The sequence below is a fragment of the Scardinius erythrophthalmus genome, assembly GCF_964197995.2.
Source record: "Scardinius erythrophthalmus genome assembly, chromosome: 2".
In the NCBI taxonomy this organism is placed as follows: domain Eukaryota; kingdom Metazoa; phylum Chordata; class Actinopteri; order Cypriniformes; family Leuciscidae; genus Scardinius; species Scardinius erythrophthalmus.
In genome coordinates this window covers 54,117,499-54,140,301 of record NC_138222.1, presented here as the reverse complement: position 1 = coordinate 54,140,301, position 22,803 = coordinate 54,117,499, and the positions used below count along the sequence as shown (strand labels likewise).

General features: G+C 38.1%; 1 protein-coding gene across 2 annotated transcripts; it reads left to right on the top strand.

The window, feature by feature from the left end:
- Positions 1-528: 528 nt before the first annotated feature.
- Positions 529-22,428, top strand: map4k2 (mitogen-activated protein kinase kinase kinase kinase 2). Of its 2 annotated transcripts, XM_081359264.1 has the most exons (32): positions 547-908; positions 4,129-4,186; positions 4,649-4,739; positions 5,069-5,133; positions 5,486-5,541; positions 5,635-5,682; positions 6,289-6,331; positions 6,538-6,610; positions 7,485-7,616; positions 7,712-7,774; positions 7,867-7,948; positions 12,299-12,406; positions 12,840-12,918; positions 14,198-14,256; positions 14,365-14,411; positions 14,505-14,543; positions 15,358-15,391; positions 15,485-15,644; positions 15,724-15,893; positions 16,745-16,786; positions 17,502-17,586; positions 17,716-17,795; positions 17,897-17,957; positions 19,453-19,576; positions 19,663-19,721; positions 19,887-19,990; positions 20,938-21,109; positions 21,246-21,314; positions 21,390-21,476; positions 21,558-21,628; positions 21,733-21,788; positions 21,907-22,428. In XM_081359264.1, the coding sequence occupies exons 1-32, from the start codon at positions 816-818 to the stop codon at positions 21,992-21,994; spliced, it is 2,598 nt and encodes an 865-aa protein (XP_081215390.1). In that variant the 5' UTR covers positions 547-815; the 3' UTR covers positions 21,995-22,428. The 2 variants fall into 2 exon arrangements, with proteins under 2 accessions (XP_081215391.1, XP_081215390.1); XM_081359265.1 differs by lacking the exon at positions 4,129-4,186 and having other exon boundaries at positions 529-908.
- The last annotated feature ends 375 nt before the right edge of the window (positions 22,429-22,803 follow it).

The following is a 22,803-nucleotide window of genomic DNA, read 5'->3' as shown; positions in this document are numbered from 1 at the left end:
GAATCGGTTCTTTTGAATAGTTCATTTCAAAGAGCCGGTTGAAAAGCCTGTTCTTTCAAAAGCGGTTCTTTTCCATCATTATGAGATCCCTGACTTGCTACCGTGCTCAAAACGTTTTAAATAAAGTCGTACAGGCATGTAGCCTATTTATTTTTGCTGCATCATTTACTTTTCGTTAAAAAGCTGTTTATTGTAATTCCACAGTTCAGTTTGTTACTACTGCCATGATTCAGTTAATCAAACCATAAAAGTAGAACCTATATTCGCTTTAAACAGTAGCCTACTAAGATCCATTTAGGCTACATAGGCTATTTTTTTTTATTGAAAATGTTTTTTGCACGATTCAAATACAAAGCTATATATTAAAACTAAATCGTAGGCTATAGGCTTCGTGTTGATAATGGTTCTCGCCTCGGTGCAAATAGGAGATGTTCGGAAAAAACGAGAACTGCTCGGACCTATTCAGTCCAATTCGTTAATGAATTGTTCAATCCGGTTTTGCGAATCGATTCACCTAAAAGATCCGACTCCAAAGAACGGATTTCTGCTCTACGGGTGCGCGAGTGTGAGAAGGACAGGCAGAAATATTACACGGCGAAGTCAGTGATTACTGGTAGACTGGATGTTAACATTAATATTTGCCTTTGCTTTGTATTGCATTAATTAAATCTATAGCCTACAGTTTTATCAATGACATTCTTTTTCACCACTTTTGATGACAAGCGCACCAGGATGAGATGAGTTTACTGTGAACTGATGAGTCAAACTGTGTGACAGCTGTCATGAATAACTGAAACATTAAGAAATCTGCTGGCATGAATACTATAGGAGTTTCATTTTTGGATCCCTTGGATGATTATGAGATTATTCATCAGATCGGGAGCGGCACCTATGGAGATGTCTTTAAGGTGAGAATGAAGCTGTTTTTTTAGGTGACCATTTGGAAATTGCACGGAGTGTTTTAAGCTTTAATCTAGCGTCTACGTTTTAATAAATGCTTCACTGTAAATATGTGAAAACACAAACACTTTGCCTTTTGGGTTACTAGCACAAACCTACCAAAAAGGATTGCATTATCTTTAGACAAGGTATCATGCTGTGTTTTTAGACATATTTTATGGTAGTGCCATGGAAATATGAATATGGTTATTCAGCATCATGTTAAATGTCAAGGTACCATCTGATGTCCTCATTGTACCATGGTACCACCTCAGCACGTTTGTAAGGGGAATCTTGCTGATATTGACATTTGATATATATATTTTTTTTTTTACTTGTTGTTAATGTCCTTGTTTATGCTGAATATTTCAAGGAACCCAAGCCATGATATTACTTGACTGACTGGTTTTCTAAAGTGATAGTATTCACAGCATATGTGCAAAGACATACACTCAATCCAACACGTTAAACACAGACATAATGTTGCACCTTGGTCCCCATACTATTTATTTTTATTAGCCTATGTCTAAATGTCTTTGTTAGGGCATCTAGGTCTTTTTTTTCAACAAAATATGTTATAACGTAAGTCAATCTGTCTTCAATGATCATCCTACATGCAAAACAGCCCTTTCAGAAAAGCATAGGTAAAAAATAGATGCAATATAAAGTAGTTTGTGATTTTAAGGATAGCATATGGTTGGCTCAGAAATTTGACTCGACTTAAAATAGATCTTACTAGCACAACCGCAACATTAATGGAATGTTACAAATCTGGCCCTTAAAGCCAAGACTCTCACAGGTGTGGTGTTGTTCTCCAAGAAGTTTGTAAAGTGCAAACATGTGTTTCTGTCTCTTTTATAGGCCTATATGTTTGCTGAAGTAATATGGAGATTGTGTCACTCTTGCAATCCCTAACACAGTCCACTTTATCATAATTCAGTGGGTGAGCCAACAACCCTTACAATGCCCATCACACAATGCACAAAGAATCCTTTCTAGTGTCCTCCAGCTCTCTCAACTTTGAGTCAGAAAGTTCTCAAGATCTAAAAATATTTCATGGTGAGGATTACCAGCTGCCATCGAACAAAACAGTCTGTTTTGCATTTGATGGACTTTTCAGGTCTGACTATGCCAACATAAAAAATAACAAGCTTTGGGGATTTTTGGCCAAAGTGTGGGCAGATACCGAAGCTGAGCCATTGTTCTTGGTTTGTGGCTGCGTTATTTCAGGTTGTACAGTTAAACCATTAAGAGAATGTTGCACTGTCGCTTTAGTCATGACAGGAAGTCCTCTGGCATGCCAGGAAAAACAACAGGAAGGCAGCTCAGTGAAGTTCCAGGTTTTGTCCAGAAATGCCTGATTTGTTATGTTTATGAGTAGCCCAAAGCAAAAATGGAGGTTAATTTTCCTGGTTCCTTTTTTTTTTTAATTTGGTTCATAGACACAATATTATGCCCTTTTTCAAAGTCTTGATTTTGTTTTTGGGGTCTACTAGAATAGATTTACATGCTTAAATGTTCAAATACACCTGATTTTTGCAGCACCTCTCTTCCCAGTCTGTCAGTATCACTCTGTTTAGTTCCTTTCTTTATGAAGCCCCTCCTTCTGAAAAGCACAATGTGCTCTGATTGGTTTGCTGGATCAGTGTGCTGTGATTGGTCAACCTCTTTGAGCATGTTTCAGAAATGTCATGTTCAACACTCCTAATGCAACTCCCAGGCCTTTTTTGTGTGTGTGTGTAAGCCTTTGGTGGGAATTATTTAAATGAGGAATTTTATGACGTGTTCGTTCCCGGAAGAAAACTCAAGACTCCAAACGAGGCATTTCAGGGAGTTCAGAAACAGTGCGCACTGATAGAGAGAATAACTCCCTTTCTGGAGTGACTTTGTGCTTTGTAACTTTGCAGAAATTTTTCATGCTCAAACCAAACAGCAACATTAATTTAATTATTTAGTGCAACACACACTAAAGAAAGTTGAAATGTAACAAAAAAGCATAATAGCTTTAAATAAACCACTCTGTATGTATAAACACATTTAATATGCATGAGTTTCCCCATTTCATTCCAAAGCTATAAAATAATTTGATGAATCTTTGGCAAGTGGTGATACTAGTGTTTTATATTAACTTGATAGAATCTAGACCGTATGATACTGCACTCATAAGAGTGATTAACTGATGGTACAGTATCGTCTGAAGAACATCAGGTCTTGGCAATGGCTACAGAACAAGGTTACAGTGAAGGACACAGCAGGCTACCACTGACACTATGATATTTGTCATTAAGATCCCTGCCAGGAGAGCTGGATCTGTTCCTGGATTTTCTACAGCATCCCAAACATTTCACCAAAGTAAACATGGCCTTAAAGTCACTTTTATTCACCTCTGTGTTGCATTTGCTCAGTCACATACAATGTAAAATGTTTATTTGAAAACCAGAACAAAATATATAATTATATAAACACTGCAGTGATTTGAATGGCTAGAATGCGTTTTTAAACCTAAAACCCCGAACCTGGACTACAATCACTATAGCACATTGTTTCCATATGATACAAAACAATAATGTTCTAATAATTCATTTTAAATAACCTGATTTTTATTAATAATAATGATCACAATAAAACAATTCTGTTACAAAGATTTCTATATCAAATAAATGCTATTCTCTTGAACTTTATATTGATTAAAGAATCCTGAAAAAAAGGAATCATGGTTTCCACATAATATATTAAGCATTTTCAACATTGATAATAATAAAAAATATTTCTTGAGCAGCAAATCATCATATTAGAATGATTTCTCAAGGATCATGTGACACTGAAAACTGGAGTAATGATGCTGAAAATTCAGCTTTGCATCACAGAGATAAAATGGATTTTAAAATATATCACAATAGAAAACAGTTATTTTAAATAGCAATACTATTTCACAATATGCTTTTACTGTTTGCAGCCTTGGTGAGAAAAATAGATCTCTTTCTACCGACCCCAAACATTTGAATGGCAGTGTATGGACACTTAATATAAAAATTACATAAAATGTGTCTGTATACATATATACATATAATGACTGTTTTACAGCAGTTGGATTGGCTCTTCTGATTTCACAGTCAAAATGATTTGTAAACGACAAAGTACAATCTGACTTTCCTGGTCATCACGTGATATTATGCATTTTTCTTTCAGGCTAGAAACATTAGGAGCTCACAAATGGCTGCTATCAAAATTGTTAAACTGGATCCAGGTGTGTGAGTAGTTTTAATGTTATACGCATTTGGATAGGTTTGCATAGAAATATTCATGTATCAGTGGTGTACTGTAGAGAACATACAGACAACATTTAGAGGCTTGTGCTGTTTCTAACAAATCCCTCAAAATTATAGAGGCTTTATTGGATCGATTCCTTGTATGAAGGATTTATATTATAATGAGCGCTATATTTACACATAATTATAGTCCTCAAAAGCCTCCCTGTCAAGACACTTACTAGTAAAACTATTTTAAAATGACCGGGCTCACATGAAATAGTAATGATTGATTATATGTTATAAGTTATTTTTACACTGCTCTCTATATCTGTTCCTGATTTGTCAATCATTGCATTCTGGAGTAAAATACTTGAAATATTTTGTTTTATGTACATGTATTATGGACAAGTACTTGTTCAGTATACACTCTTTCTCTCGTTCTTTCTCTCATTCTTCAGGTGATGACATCACCTCCATCCAGCAGGAGATAACAATGATGAAGGAATGCAAACATAAGAACATTGTGGCCTATTATGGCACTTACCACAGGTACAGTAATGTTTGCGCATTGCCTGGTATTTCTCCAGTAGTTGTCAGGGCAGAGAAAGGTGCATTCCTCTACATGTTTTATATGAGTTACGCAATCAGATACGAAGCACAAATCACTGAATAGGTTTTGTAAATAGTTGCCGACACGTGTCAGCACATGCTCTAGATGACTTGTGCATTCCTGAATTATATTTCCAAGGCATGCATTCCTACTCACAAGCTTTCATTATGTTTATGAGATTCTTGTCATGGTTATGGGTGTGTGCATATGTATCTATTGAAAATGTTTTGTGTGCAAGGACTGGGCACTGAACTGTTCATTTTTTCAGGAATACTAAATTGTGGATTTGCATGGAATACTGTGGCGGAGGATCGTTGCAGGATATTTACCAAGGTATACCCTTAATATTAGGCCTGGCTTCACAGACAGGGCTTAGAATAAGCCAGGACTAGGCCTTAGTTCAATTATGACATTCAAGTCACTTTAAAAAAAAAAAAAACATTACTGGTGTGAATTTTGAGACTAAATAATGGCACTGACATATTTTAAGATATGCCAGTGAAAGTTGTTTTCAGTTAAAACAGCTCAAACATGCATTTTAGTCTGGGTGGGCTTATAAGCCTTGTCTGTGAAACTGGGCATGTCTTATGCAAGCATTTAAGACTATTTATAATGATGGCCAACTGTTATTATTATTAATATCCATTTAACCACTGTGAGAGTAAATATAATATGCCCTCTGCAGTAACTGGACCTTTAAAGGAAAAACAGATTGCTTACATCTGCAGGGAAACACTCCAGGTAAGGCTAATTAATTATTTAAAAAGATCTTTCAATCTTTCTCAATGACACATCCCTTCGTTTTGAGAAGACTTCTGTTCTTGTCTTTCTCAGGGGTTGAATCATCTCCATGAGACAGGCAAAATACACAGAGACATTAAGGTGAATGAGGCATTTCTATGACAAAATGTACACTACTGGTCAAAGGTTTGGGGTCAGTAAGATTTTATTTTCATGTCTTTGATATAATCTCTTATGCTTACCAAGGCTGCATTTATTGGATCAAAAATATTGCAGTATATATTACAGTAAAAATATATATTTTGAAATGTAATTTATTCCTGTGATGCAAAGCTGAATTTTCAGCATCATTACTCCAGTCTTCAGTGTCACATGATCCTTCAGAAACCATTATAATATGCTGATTTGATGCTCAATAAATATGTCCTATTATTATTATTATTATCAATGTTGACAATATTATAAATACTTAATTTTTTTTTGGAAACCATGATGTATTTTTTCAGGATTCTTTGATGAATAGGAAGTTCAAAGGAACATTTATTTGAAATAGAATTGTAAAAAAAATGTAATGTATTTACAGTATCTTTAGATCTATTTAATGTATCCTCGCTGAATAAAAGTACTGATTTCTGCACAAAAAAATCTGTCTGACCTCAAACTTTTGAACAGTGATGGTGACAATAGTAGAAGGTATGGTGATTTCAAAATAGTTAAATAAAAATATGAATCTCTCTTCTGATTTAGGGAGCTAACATTCTTCTTACTGATCGAGGAGATGTCAAATTGGGTAAGTGATTTTATGTGTTATTGAACCCTAAAGTACACAGTGCACATTTTAGATTATTGTATCAGTCTGTTTCTCTCTCTCTCGCTCTCTCTCTCTCTCTCTCTCTCTCTCTCTCTCTCTCTCTCTCTCTCTCTCTCTCTCTCTCTCTCTCTCTCTCTCTCTCTCTCTCTCTCTCTCTCTCTCTCTCTCTCTCTCTCTCTCTGTAGCTGATTTTGGGGTTGCGGCTGAGATCAGTGCCTCTGTTGCCAAGAGGAAGTCCTTCATAGGAACTCCCTACTGGTGAGCCGTCTGAGAACAGAGCCTGTAGAATTACACTGTCTGAATTTTCTTGTTTTAAAGCAATTAGCATGCTATCTCTTATGAATGCTAGTGTAGGAAAAGTTGGCCCAAAAATGAATAATTTAATCGCCCTTATGTACTTTCAACCTGTATTAATTTCTTTCTTCCATGGAACAGAAAATGAGAAATGTTGAATTATGTACTGATCAGGTCTATTCACCTAAAGCATTGTATGCCTACATATGCACAAATGATCTTTATGATCATCTTAGGTTATGATAAATGGATGCCAGGCTGTGTAAATGATGACAGAATTTTTGAGTGAACTATACCTTTAAATGGATCTCTTTAGTCCAAAAATTCTGCAGTAGATACAGAATATCTACACTGCCGTTCAAGAGTTTTGGGTCAGTGAGATTTGTTTGTAATTTTTTTTAAAAGGAGTTGATAAGTAACAGTAAAGACATGTATAATGCTCTATTAAAAACAGAGCATTATACAAAAATTATATAAAGCATTATATAAAAAAAAGATTTCATGCTTTCTATTCAAGTTATTCAACAAAGAATCCAGAAAAAAAGAAAAATATTTTTTCACTAAAATGTTGAAAACAGCTAAATATTTTAGTGAAAAAATATTTAGCTGTTTTCAACATGTTTCTTGCGCAGAAAACCAGCGATCAGAATGATTTCTGAAGGATCATGTGACACTAAAGTCTGGAGTAATGCTGAAAAGCTTTGCATCACATAAATAAATGACATTTTAAAGATAGATAGATAGATACTCTGTACCTACTAGATAGATAGATACCCTGAACTTCAGTCAGACTGCAGGATATGATGCATCTAATGGAAATGTTTCTTTATTTTGTTAGGATGGCCCCCGAGGTTGCTGCAGTGGAAAAGAAGGGTGGTTATAACCATCTGTGTGATATCTGGGCAGTGGGCATCACAGGCATAGAGCTGGCAGAGCTACAGCCACCTATGTTTGACCTTCATCCCATGCGGTCAGAATGACGCATCTAAATCATTTACCAGAACAGAAAATACACTGGTAACATGAAGCAGTTTTGAACTGAGGTTTTATTTTTTTCTGTTGTAGAGCTCTGATGTTGATGTCTAAGAGCAGCTTCCAGCCTCCCAAACTAAAAGACAAGAGCAAATGGTGAGATTCAAAACTTCACAGAAAGAAAAGTGTGATGTTTACTGTCAGTAGCTGACATGATTTGTGAGAGGTTTGTGTCCTTGTCTTTGCAGGTCTGCAGGTTTTCATAGCTTTGTGAAAATGTGTTTGATCAAAAGTCCTCGCAAGAGGCCGACAGCAGAAACTCTTCTCCAGGTGACAGAATAAACAAACTCAAGAATCAAAGTTAATATTTGTGTTTGCGTTGCTGCTGAATATCATTTACATATACACAACTTTCCTCATGTGATCAGAATGGAAGTAACAGTAAAGCTTGAAGGTTGAAGCTTTCAAGGCTCAAGGGATTGTGTTTTTAGCGCAATTTTCCACCGGACAAAATTGCGATTGTTAACTCATGATTTCTGTTCTGTCTGTGCGCACCAATCTTGCACTTCTATCTACTCCTCAACCAGACCACCTAGAGACTTCGGGTTTTCGGCATTATGTTAAGGAAGGTCTAATCTCGGGAACGCACAAAAAAAAATCCAGGAAAAGATTTACTATCTCTTAGTGTTGTGATCCCATGACGTGAGAAAATTGCGCTAAAACACTCACTGAGTTTTTATTACTTGTTTTAAATAATGTTCCCTTTCAGTCGTTTGCCATTGACGACTGATTGGGATCACATTTAGGGAGCCTGTCATCTTCGAGTATATTGTAAAAACGAGCCAATGCACATTGGCGCGCGTGAATTGCATCACACTCTCCGCCCCGCAGCATGGATATAAATATGGAAGTGGATGCACGCACCAGTTGTCTTTCGCTTCGGAGCCGTTCGGTGGCTTGATGTCTCTGAAGAGTGTTGTTCTACAACGAGCGAGTGTGTCTGTGTTCTTTTGGAAGTCCATCTCGGTGTTGAGACCGAGACTCGCCTTCGTCCCCACTCCCATGCCCCGCTCTAGTCTTTCTTCTGGGCCAAACAACCGTTTTGTTCGGGGCCCCTCCAGAGGACAGGATGTCCATCGCAGCATCAGAGGGAGAGCTGGCCTCTGGAGATGACGACTCTGCTCCACTGCCTCCCTCTGTGAGGAGCCAGATACCCTTGATGGAGGAGCGGCGAAGGGTTACGAGGCTATCCTTCCAGTGGAGCAGTCTGTCGCGATGCAACTGTGTCCGGTGTGTACCTCATGGAGCCTCCAACTGCACTGGCATCCATTGCCTTGAGTTGCTAGCAGTACACCTTGCTTGATGCCGCTGCTCAGCAAGCCTGTACTGCTCAGTACAGCGACTGTTGCGCTGCGCTTCCCTCGCGTGTCACAACTCGCCCACCACCTCCTCCTTTGGAGTCAGAAGCTTCTGAGGTCACTTCATCCACTTTAAGTTCCGGCCTACTCAATTGTGCCGCCGACGAGGCCTCACGACAGCCTGTGGCCGTGGAGAGTAGAGACTCCATCCCCAGGCGGTCCAGCTGTTTTGGGATTTTTCTGTTCCGCACAGTTACATCTGTTTGCCTCTCCGAACTCGTCCCATTGCACACAGCTGGCCCCGGGGCCTACGCAAAGATACATTTCCCCAGTGAGCCTTTCTGCACAACACAGTGCTAAGTCAGGAAGGAGAAGGAGCAGGTCTTCCTAGTTGCCCCTTAATGGCCCAACTGGACCTAGTTCCCTCGAACTTACACTCATCTCGACAGCCCATTTCTGACCCTTTCCTCTGAAACATCTCAGGGACGGGGCACTGTTGGCACCTGCGCTAGACCTCTGGAAACTCCATGTCTCGATGCGGAGGTTCAGGTATTTATCTCAAAATGATCGTAGATACCATCGCTTCTGCGAGAGCACCCTATAAAAAATAAATTTAAAAAAGGGCTTGCTTACGACATGAAGTGGAACCTGTTCGTTGAGTGGTGTTCTTCTCACTGAGAAGACCCCCGAGGGTGTTCGATCACTTCTGTGCTTTCTTTCCTGCAAGATGGGTCGGAGATGGCTGTCTCCCTCCGCCCTCAAAATGTATGTTGCCTTTATATTAACGCACATCATGATGCAGTGGATACAAATCTGTGGGGAAGCACGACTTGATCGTCAGGTTCCTGAGGGGAGCAAGGAGACTGAATCCGCATTGTGCCCCTCTATACCTTCTAGGGACTTATCTCTGGTGCTACTGCGCTCAGAGACCTCCCCTTGAGTCACTGCAGGCAGCTGAGTTAAAAATCCTGTTTTGAAAGAAACTGCTTGCTTGCCTCTATCAAGAAGGTAGGGGACCTACACGCATTTTTGGTCAACTAATCGTGCTTGTAATTCGGACCGGCCAACTCTCACAATATCCTGAGACCCCGGCCTGGATATGTGCCCAAGGTTCCTACCTCTCCCTTAAGATGTTGCTAGGTGGTGAGCCTGCAGGCGCTGCCCCGGTGGAGGCAGACCCACCCTGGATTTACTCTGCCCCTTCCGCTCCTTGCGGTTATAACAGGACAGAATGCAAAGCCTCAGGACCTCAACCAGCTCTTGTCTGTTACGGAGATCAGCAGAAGGGAAGGCTGTTTCCAAGCAGAGGTTGGCCCACTGCATAGTTGTTGCCATCATCTTGGTGTGTTTACCCAAGGTGCACTGTGCCCACCTGGGTAGTGAGCCTCTCCAAAGAGAGAGTGTAGCTCTTTCCTGGGGCGTTGACACAGGGTACCTCACTGACAGATGTTTTTAGAGCTGCGGGGTGGGCGACACCAGCACATTCGCTACAAAAATAGCCTATGTGTCGAGCCGGTTGCTTTCCGTGGGCTCCCTTCACATGAAGCCAGCTTCACTGTAAACCCAGTTCGAAGCATCAGCGTGCTGCGCCATTCCCCTCCTATGGACTGGATACGTGTGCCATTCTTGCTCCAGTAGAGTTCCCCTTTAGCCGAACCCTGTTGAGTTCCTCCACACCATTCGGCTTGGGATGTGGTGGAGTGCCCGATGCTAGGCCTAACACTCGAATGCACTGGTGGAACCTGTGCTAGGCTGGTTCCATATGTTATAATCCCTACAGCGATCCCATGCGTATTCTTCCACGGTATGGCTCCCTGCGGCAAGCCAGTGTCTTCCCTTGGCAGAGCCTGCTCAGCTGTCACTGACCGGTTGCGTCTCCCCCGTTATAGGCTTGAGCCACCTCAGTGACATTCCATATGTTGTACTGCCCGGTAATTCGCCCAGTCCATATGTGTTATTCTCCACATGTTACCTCCCTACAGGCAGGATGTGGCTTTCGCAGCGTATTCCTTTCAACGCAAGGATAAAGCTTTCCCAGTGGTCTTGTGGAACGGCAGTGACTTTCCTGGCCTAAGCCCTGTCCCATCTCCGCCTCAATAATTCGGGGGGATCAGGAGGCTTTTGTCTAGGCACTGGAAGGTGGCAGCACTAGTGCCGTTTTAATAGGGATCCCAATCAGTCGTAACGTTGACTACGTCGAACGTGAGCGACTTAAAGGGAACGTCTCGGTTACCTACAGTATGTAACCCTCATTCCCTGAAGGAGGGAACGGAGATGTAGTCCCGTCGCCACTATTGCTGGACCACTGCTGACTCCAGGCTCCACTAGGCTCCTCAGCGAATAACAACTGGTGCGTGCATCCACTTACGTATTTATACCCGTGCTGCGGGGCGGAGCGTGTGATGCAATTCACGCACGCCAATGTGTATTGGCTCGTTTTAACAATACTTGAAGATGACAGGCTCCTTAAGCGTGATCCCAATCAGTCGTAATGTTGACTACATCTCTGTTCCCTCCTTCAGGGTAACGAGGGTTACATACGTAACCGAGGCGTTTTTGAACGAAGTCTCTTATGCTCACCAGGACTACATTTATTTGATCAAAATACAGTAAAAATAGTAACATTGGGAAATATTATTACAATTTAAAATATTTTAGCATATTTTAAAATGTAATTTATTCCTTTGGCAAAGCTGATTTTCAGCATCATTACTCCAGTCTTCAGTGTCACATACTGCAACAAAAATAAACAGTACAAAAAAAGCAAACTTCTGTTAAGTTTACGGCCATTTCCTTTAAGCCTACAACACAATACAACGCAATGCATAGTTCAAATTGTGGGAAGAATACCTCATTCCTTCATGTTGACAGACAGTAGCTATTCTTATTATTGACAATGTTTAAATCAGTTGTGCTGCAGTTAATATTTTTGTGGAAACCGTGATCAATTTTTTTCAGGAAACTTGCAATGTTGTCAGATATCACTAGAAAGACAACTGGTCATAAAATTAGCAACTCCAGATTTGAAAAATTAATACATTTTATAAAGGCCGTTAATAATTTAATATAAAATATTGAAATATTATGATATCACTATTTATATAACATCAATATTTATAATTGAAATGATTTGAATCATTACTTTATTAATCCAGTTAAAATTGATAGTGAGCAGAGCTTAAAAATAACGGATCTAAGAATATAAGCTATGATAAAATATGGATCGGTATTGGCCATTCAAGAAAAATCCTAATCGTGCAATAGTTATATTAAATTTTGAATTTCTAGAAAAGTTGATTATTGTTGCTTTCTCTCTCCCCAGCACCCGTTTGTAACACAGTTACTGACCAGAAAATTGATGATTGAGCTACTGGACATGGCAAATAACCCAGACCTCCACCATCCCTCCAGTCCTGAGGAGAATGACGAGGTGAGAGGTGTCCTCTGGCTCAGAAATTCATCATTTTTATACTAAACGTCTTATGCTCCTTATGCATAATTAGGCCTATGGTAATTCTGACATGACATGAACACAGAATCGTTCTGAAAGTTTGTTTATGGCAGTGGATTTAATTTCATCATAAATCATTAAGCAAGACAGAATTTCCTAAAAAGCCTTCTTGAGCTTTTAAGCCTTTCTTAAAATTCTAAAAAAAGTATTTTTTTTAGAGAAGATAAATAAAGGATAAATAATGAACATAAAGAGAAGCATATGATACAGGATTATTGGGAAACTTTGCCCTAATTTAAGAAGTCAAGTGTTTTTTCTTTTTCTTTTTCAAAAGTGCATGTCAGAGTTCAGTTTGTCAAAGTGTACAAATATTTGTAGCAGCAATATTTGTGTGTGTTTGTGTGTGTTAAAGGCAAATGACACAGCCCCGGATAAAATCCAGTCTAAAGGGAAACATATGCCAGTGGAGAGGAGTTTGTCTGAAGAACAGTGTAAGTTCTAAACACACACTTCAGTTAGCATAAATTTTTTATATTATTTGTAATATTTTATAGATTTTTTTTAAAACATTAATCAGCTTATAGTTGTCCCTAATTATTCCTAGTGTGCAAAATCTACTGGCAGCCTTGTCAATTAATAGCGTGTATACAGTATATACTGTATATACAGTATCTATCTATCTATCTATCTATCTATCTATCTATCTATCTATCTATCTATCTATCTATCTATCTATCTATCTATCTATCTATCTATCTATCTATCTTTCTATCTATCTATCTATCCTAATTGTTATCATTAAATTGTATTATGTACTATACTATATACTGTTATACTTTACATTATCTTCAGTGATTACATTAGATTCAATGGGGTTCTATATAAAACCCTAGAGTTCTTGACTTAACTTTAAAGAACCCTTTATGCAAAAAAAGGTTAGGAAAATATAAAGAAAATGTCTTAAGTGTATAATACTTTCATGTTAAATAGTTTTTTTTCTACTGATAAAGTATGTTACGAGCTGTTTAATTTCTGAAATTTCATTAAAATTTTAAATAAATCAAATCCTTAAAATGATCCCATGATGAAAACCCCTAAAAGGTTCTAATATATATGTAGTATATATGTATGTAGTAATGAACATATTTCTATTTTTCTTTCATGTTTAATGTGTTTTATGATTGTCATGTTTTTATCACTTCATTTTCTGAAGTTCACTGCCACTCCAAAGTCAGTGCCATGTCTATTTTCACTGCAGCGTGTGCATGATTAGAAAGTTGAATGTATGGATGTGTAGCTGCTTTAACAAGGCTGCTATTGAGCATAGCTTCAGTGATGTCAATAGGCACACAACTCATAGAGCTGGTACTGTTTAGCACACATCTATGGCATGTCCTTCTCCATCCCCCTCACACACTCACTTGTGTGAACTGGATCCAGTGGTCACATTCAAGACGAAGCGGAGAGTGTGTGTGTGTTATCGTTTGGCAAGTCGATGCCATGATTACTGAGAATCCATTGTCACACATCTTGACTGTAAGATTACAGCATTCACAGACAGACAAACCAAACAGACAGAGTTTCCATCCACCTATTTTTATGAATATTTTCTGATATTGCATGAAAAAATGCTGGATGGAAACGCCAAGCCTTCGTGAGCATAAGAGACTCCTTTCAAAACAAGTCTTACGGATCCTAAACTTTTGAAAGGTAGTAAAAATATGTAAATGATGTATTTAAGTGAGTAATGTTTATGTTTGTTTGTTTCAGTTGACCAGGTGAAGTTTACCCCTCCCAGGAGGAAAGAAACTGAACCCTATCCTGACCTGGTCAGTTTTATTGTTCTCACATAGACACAAACCACACACTTCATAGAGTATTCTGTGTCACCATTTATGGTCATCGCTCGGACAAAAAATTAAGTATGTTTATCTTAGGGATCATGTGATGATTGGAGCATATCTGGAGATGAACCAGAGTCACCGTAAGTGTTGATTGATTGAAACTGACTAATAATTGCATTATGGTTTTACACCATTTTTATAACCTTTCATTTGAACTGTATTCATTGCTGCAGGGGTCTTTTAGAAAGTGTAGAGGAAGAGTTACAGCAGAGGTGAGACGCTTATGTTCTGGCTCCATCTTGTGGAGTCGCAAATAAAAATGCACTTTTGCTGCCAGCTATTTTCATGAATTGATTATTAGTTTTTACTAGATATCATGTGTATAGTACAAGTATAATGTTTTCTGTTTTCCCTTTAATAACAGTTATTATCATTTGGGTAACACTTTACAATTGTCTCATTTGTTAACATTAGTTAATGCATTAACTAAGATGAGCTAACAATAAGCAATATATTATTGCAGCATTTATTAACCTTTGTTAATGTTAGTTAATAAAAATGTTCAGGTTACTTCACAGTGCATTAACTAACTAAGATCCAACTTTTGATCTTAAAAATGTATTAGTAAATGTTGAGATCAACATTAACTAAGAGAAATAAATTAAACCATATTGTAAAGTGTTACCTTAGTTTTATTTTTTTTTTAGCTTTTATTATATGAAGAGTTCAGATGCAAAAGCCTCTAAAAGCCATTTGAAATTTTCTTATGGAATGATAATTTTTATCAAGCTCGTATATTTAAGTTCAGTAATTTCACTTAAATGATAATTAATAGGTAATCTTCATTGCCATTTAAGTGAAATTATTGAATTTAAATATACAAGCTTGATAAAAATTATTATTCTATAAGAAAATTTCAAATGGCTTTTAGAGGCTTTTGCATCTGAACTCTTCATATATTCTCTTTGGTTTCTATTATGTTAGTCCATTAGTCCATTTTTTAAACATTCACAATTTTAAACTGGAGCTGACATGCATAATTTGCACTGTGTGTGTATATGTATGTGACAGATCTTTCTCTTTCAGGAGTTTGACAGTAAAAAGACTCTCGTCTTTTGAGGTATGGAATTTGAGAAACTGCATGTGTCAATGATTAATTCATAATTCTATGAAAATGTATGTAAAGATGTAAAAGGTTTCTGATGTTTTACAGTGGAGTAAGAGGAAAAGTGGACTGTTGAGCCCACCGCCCGTCTCTGCTACGACATCACTTCCTCCCATGAGCTCTTTAGACTCTGATCTGGAGGACAAGGACCTTACACTGCGACCTAGTGCTACTCTATGCCCTGAAACTGTATTAAGTCCAAAACCAGGTATTACCATCCACACATACAAGGTACTTGGAGAAATTCACCATCATTTTTAAAAGATTTCTCTCTTGTTTTTTGTCAGTGCTGTTGAGATGTTCAGCTAGTCAAGATGTGCGGCAGTGGTCCAGTGACCCTTGTGTTCCTGACACTAAATATACACAGGAACAACAGAGGACTCTTACAAGGACTCTCAGCAGAGACACGGCTCTCTCCCCGGAGTGGAGCACCATGAGGAAGAAAACCGAGGACTCTGTGAGTTATAAAATGTTGAATGTTCCAAATAACAGACTTCCACTAATGTGTGCTTATATGCTTATATATTAATATGTCTCAGCTACATTCATTTCCTTATTTATAATTTATCAATTACAATGTCGGACATGAAGAACTGATTTCACATACATTCTTCGTACAGTCTTTTATCTCAACTAGGGCCATATTTAGTAACAGCTTGCGCCAATGCAAATGGTCAGGTTTTACTAAAGACAGATATTTTTCATATGCATTTGTGGACATTCCCTATCAGACTGCTAAATTTATAGGCAAAGAGTATTTAAATAAATCATTCTAAATCAACGTGATTTACTGAGGTTTGCAGTTGCCAGTTTAGTGGTATTTGCGCCATTATTTACTGTTCCCCCCAAAAAAGCATGTCTTAACCAATGGAATTTTCACATTCTTAGTAGATCACTAGCAGAACTTTCCACTCCCATTGGCGCTTTTATTAGACTGTGGCCGCACACACGTTTGCCTTGTTTGTTAAATCTGGCCCTCTGTATTATATTGTGGTATTACATATTTAATAGCTCTAAATATATCAACATTAAATTAGTCATTGGACCTACATTGGTCAACCACTATTAAGTCATTTTTTTATTAATTTAATGGTTGAAACATGAATATATTAAATATTTGGATGTCAATGCATCCGATCTAGCACTTTATTGTGTTAATGTAATGCTAGATGTTTCAGCACCATGGACAAAGCTCAAGAACACATTGCGTATGTTTTTATTTTTTGCTGAGTCACTAAAAGTATTACTGACAGACTAAAAGTGGTCATTCAGAAGCTGTTCCTTGTTATTTTAACCTTTAATTCATAGAGAGCCGATTCTCATGGACTTCCTCCCACTCCCCAAGTCTATGTAAGTTTAACCACCTAATCCACCTTTTAAATGTGTTAAAGGGATGGTTCGGAGTAAAATCAACCTAGGGTCCTTTGCACCATGACCTCGAGCCAAACACCCCCCAGAAGCCTTTTTCCCCTGGTCGAACATTATTAAAGTTAGAGCTTATTTAGAGATATCAACCGGATGGCTTAGTGCAGGCACTAATGGATCCTAGGCTGTATCTCGTAAATTACCCCACTAATAATGCCCAGAATGGTACCAAACTTCTACAGTAGTACAAATAGGTTCTGTACTCATAAAACGAGGCATTGGAAAGTTTGTAAGTACATCAGGAGTTTATTTAAATAACACTTGCCTGATGGCTAATGCTATCGCTAACCCACACGTAGAGGTCACTTCCGTGATTAGGGAAAAGCATGTCTCTAAATAAGCTCTAACTTTAATAATGTTCGACCAAGGGTAAAAAAGGCTTCTGGGGGGTGTTTGGCTCGAGGTCATGGTGCAAAGGACCCTAGGTTGATTTTACTCTGAACCATCCCTTTAAATCTGGCTATTGCTAAATTTCAGTGTGACAAAACACATAATAATACATAATTAATGACTAGTTTGTCATTAATGCACTTCTAAGCCTGGTATCTATGTCTGAACCTAAGAATGTATCTTAAAGAAAAAGTTACATGTTTCAAGTCTGATGTATTTACGAAAAATTGTGACACTTCATGTTGCATAGATGGGGGCCTGTTTTAGCAAAGTCTTTAATGGATGTCCACTGAAAATTCACTGTGCAGAGACATGGGTTTTGCCTAAAACCAGAGGTACATATTTCTGTCTATCTTACTACTTCAATGAAAATACAATCTAATTTAAATATAAGTTGAAAAGCTTTTAAGTGTCAGTAATATAGAATCAGAATATTATTGTGTTTCTCAATCATTTCCCCATAGATCAGTATTTAATTCTGGGGGCAGAGGAGGGTGTCTACATCCTTAACTTGAATGAGCTGCATGAAGACACCTTAGAAAAGGTACTGCTGTGTATGACAACACCATGATCTAGTGTTTGACCCAAAAGAAACATCTAATTTGTAATGGTTAATATGTTTTTACCTCCTGATTTCCACCGCAGTTGCTTCTACAGAGATGTACGTGGCTTTATGTCATGAACAATGTCCTAATGTCCATCTCTGGTACGTATCATTTTTATAATTACATGGTTGAGGTTTCTGAAGTTGTGATGTTATAGCAGTAACAGCCATCCAGTATTAGAAGTTACAAACTGTGTTCATTTTGTGTTTCTAAAATTTCTAAGAATTTTCCCTTGCTTAGTCACTACATTTTTTTAGCCAAATATCTTAAAACCATATTGCCATTATCTATTTTACTTTTAAAAGTAATGCGTTACAATATCGCCTTACTCCCTAAAAAAGTAACTAATTAAGTTAGTTTTTAAGGAAAGTAATGTTACGTTACTTTTGTGTTCAGGCGCATTGTTTGTGCGTTGCTATTTTGAGGCAACTGAAATAGACTGCGTCATTGACCAACTGAAACCTGGTCTTTAGTCAATGGCGCAATTATTTTTTGTTATTTAAAGAGCGTGTTAGTAATGTGCGCCTATAGGCGGGTCCACAACGCCCGTACACTTTGTCCCGTAGATGGTCTGCTTGCGCGCTTTTACCTCTCGCACAAGCAGATCCGTTTCTTCGCTAGAGAAGTGTTCAGTTTTTCCGCTAGCAAATTCCTCCATGTAAATAGCGCCACTGGCTATTAAAGGGAAATGACACTCTGATTGGTTTATTGCACGTTACGCCCAAAACACACCCATTACTCATTGAGAGAATAGGGACAACCCTTTTAGACCATGCGCTGGGCGTGCTGACCATTTTTACCGTCGTTAAACTAGCAAACGTGTATTCGGACACACCTTAAGAGCTCTTGCGCCCTGCGCTTTAGACCATGTGCTTTGATTGTTAAAATAGGGCCCCATAAGCGCAAAGATTAAAGGTACACTATGCAAGATTTGTACCTTGACATAACAGCTTTGAAATCATTTCGATAATAAACGAACTCGTAGTAGGGCGAATCATCCTGAAAGCAAAGCGGTGGATACCAGCAATGCAAGTTTGAGAGGTGGCGTCCCGACAAATCTCGCGAGAATCACGACTTGCTTTACGGCACAACGTCACATACATCAACAACATATGAAGCAGCCTCAATGGAAGACACTAGCAAGCATTTCAGACGTGAATCATGGCAGAGTCGACGCAGAAAACGAAGAAAGCTTGATCGCAAGAGTACAGAGATGGCTCTACCAGTAATGTTGAATACAAGTACTCCACAGAGACTCTAGGGGTCGCTGTTTGAGAAAAGCGGAAACTGCATAGTGTGCCTTTAAACCTCAGGCTGAAGGAAATACAAATTCACATCTGTACAGTAGAGGGCGCAGCTCAAACGGAAGTTACTTGAAAAAAGTAACTTCTGATTCAAATCTGATTACGTAACTCGTGTTACTGGTCATGCGTTACCTCTAGCACTGAAATCAATGACATTAAACATCCACTCGACTAAAGACTGAAGACAACATTTTAATAGAAATGTTTGTTTTAAAAGTTAATGTACACCTCCGTAGTCTTTAAACTTCTGTTCTGTTCTGTTCTGTTCTGTTCTATTCTATTCTATTGTTAGGTAAGTCCTCTCAACTTTACTCTCATCGACTGACGGCTCTGTTTGAGCAGCGAGGGCACTTGCAGAGGAAACAGGGTCACTTGTCCCTCGGCACCAACCGGTTCACAGAACGGATCATCCACAGGTCACATAAACCGAAGACTGACATCTTTATTTTAATGATTCAGCTTATATGTTGTTTATTTGGAACTCAAAATAATCTTTTCACAGGAAGTTTGCTGTGTCAGTGAAGATCCCAGACACTAAGGGCTGTCGAAAGTGCAGTGTGGGTGAGAGCCATTTTCTGCCTCACACTGACTGGATCAATATTTGTTCATTAAATACTGATGCCTGTATTCGCTGACCTCCTGTAATTGGCTGAGATGGAAAAAACCTGAATGATGACGAGGACAGGTCATGAATCTCAAATGCACTTCTTGATTTTTCTTCCTTAGCTCGTAACCCATACACAGACAGCACGTTCTTATGCGCTGCCGTTCCCTCTGGACTTGTTCTGCTGTTGTGGTATGAACCGCTGCAGAAGTTCATGCACCTGAAGGTAATAATCTTAACCCTACAAAGCTTTTATAAAAATTTGATGCACTAATATCTAAGGCCTCTAAATTATCAACATCATAACTTTGCAAAACCAGTTGTACACAAACTTCCACATGCCTTCTGTCTTCTTATGAATAGTTTATATTTTGCAAGTAAAATTTAATTAGTATAATTTAGTATAAAACTGTCCACCTTCAGGTCCTGGTACTTGCGTCTTTTTGCTGTGGAATCTTTACAGATTTTTATGTAAGAATAAGTTTTAAATTGTTAGTAATAGTTCAAGATGAGCACTGAGCACTAAACTTTTTGGTAATTTCTGACATAATTTTCAAAAAACATAAACTTTTATTTGTACATCTCTCAGCCATCATTGTATTGCATTGCTTTATATGTTTTGCCTCCATTTAAAACTGCAGATAAAACTAAGCATTCAAATATCATCTTACTAACACATTTTTGAGAGATATAGTGACGATGTGATTTGATGTGTTATCTGCTATATTGTTATGAAGATTTAATTGATTTATATTACAAGCTATCAGAATGAAATCTTACTTTAATTCATAAAAATATAAGCATCTGCACCAAATTGCATATTTTTGGTCAGTTTGGGCCTCTAAATTAAACAAGTGTGTTTTCCTCTTTGAGAATTAGCTCTGTATACTCTCGCTATACTATGTAAGCCATAAAAGCCTGATAAATAAAATACTCAACAAACTCCTTTTTTGATTGTTTAAGGTTTAATAAACGGTTCCATTTTGCATTTCAGGCTTTAATAGATTTACTTGCATATACAATAAAAAATGAACTTGGTTATGTTGAAGTTGAATTTAAAGTTATGATATAGTAAAACAATAGGAAATAAACTTGTAACATCTTGTAACATAACTTCTGATAGTCATTCTCTCATTGCATTCTCCTTTTTTCTCACTTTTTTTCTAATTGTAGCACATTGCCGTGCCCCTGCCAGACCCACTGCCCATCTTTGAGCTGCTGGTGTTAATGACAGATGAGCTTCCTCAGCTCTGTGTGGGCGTCCAGGAAAGTCCCGAACAGCAAAATGAGTGCCAGCTAAAGTTTGACATTATACATCTGAATGGCATGCCAAACCCTCAGCCAGGTTAGCGAGTGACTGCTGGTCTTGCATGAAATCAGCAAAGGAAATATGAAAAACATGCATATTTTGTACGGGCCTGTTTGTCTTCTTGTGTGTGTTGACAAGTGTGTGAATGTGTGAACTTTGTGTCTTTCCTTAGACAGTGATACAATAAAAGCTGTACAAGTGACACAGTTGGACAGAGACACAGTTTTAATTGCACTGGAAAGTATGTATGATTTATATGTGAATAAGCATACACTAATACTTGTATTGTAAACTAAACATTGCTGTCATCTTCTAGAAACAGTGAAGATTGTCAATATGCAGGGTGTTCCCAGTAAGGAGTTAGTATCTGATCTGGATTTTGACTTCTCTATCGAAACTTTAGGTACAAACCTGACATATGATTTTTCTTTTTTACAATATTATATACAAATGGCATAAGTTTTAATGTGTTATTTTTCAACAGTTTGTTTAGAAGAAAGTGTTTTAGCTTTCTGGAAACATGGGCTTAAAGGACGGAGTCTGCACAACTGCGAGGTAAAGTGTTACGATGTGTTGTGAATCAATTTTAATAGTTGATACATTTACCATGGACTAAAGATAGTCAGAAAATGTAAAGCCATCATCATGTGTCATCTTAGATAACACAGGAAATCACAGACGAAAGCCGAGTGTTCAAAGTTTTAGGCACGCACAGGTATTTACTCTCTTCTTCCACTTCCTCTCTTAGTTTTTCCTTTTAACTTGAATAAACATCTGATTTTGTTCCTGTGGATGCCTTTGCTTACATATTTTTCTCAAATCTTGGTTTACAGAGACATCGTTCTACAAAGCACTCCGACGGAAAACCCTTCAGCCACTAACAATTTATACATTTTGACCGGTCACGAGAACAGCTACTGAGGAAAGCCGGTGGACAGAACCTGTAAATAACATGCACAAAAAGATGTCAAAATGCACGGTAATACAGAGACTTTAAGAACTGTGCACCTGCCTTGTGTGTGTTTGAATGCGGTCCTTCAGTCGATCTCACTGGTACAGATTGTGAAGATACAGAAGGAATGCCTTGTTTTTTGGCTTTTGTTTGTACATCTACATGTGTTTTTGTCATTGTTGTCCATGAACTCTGAAATTACCTGGATTAAACAACTGTATTTAAATTAAAAAGATCATGTGATAATTGTGATGGAAGGATTGTGATTACTAATAAACTGATAAAGTGAAACCAAACTGTACCAGACGCCACATGTTGATTCATCTGAGTATTGTTTGGTCTGTACCATTTAATGCTATTTTGACATTTTAATTTGAATTAAACGAAAGTCTTACGTGTTTGGAACGACATGAGGGTGAGTAAATGATGACAGAATTTTCATTTTTGGGTGAACTATCCCTTTAAAGGGTTAGTTCACCCAAAAAATGAAAATTCTGTCAGTAATTACTCACCTTCATGTTGTTCCAACTACGCAAGACTTTCGTTCATCTTCGGATCACTCCTCCATAGGCTTCTAGGGACCGAAACTTGCCGGCCCAGAAAAGTTAGTAAAGACATCTTTTTGCGCACAAAAATTATTCTCGTCGCTTGATAAACTTGTGGTTGAGCCACTGTAGTCACTTGGACTATTTTAACAATGTCTTTACTAACATTTCTGGGCTGGCAATTTTCGATCCCTTAGAAGACTATGGGGGAGTGAGCCAGCTCTCAGATTTCA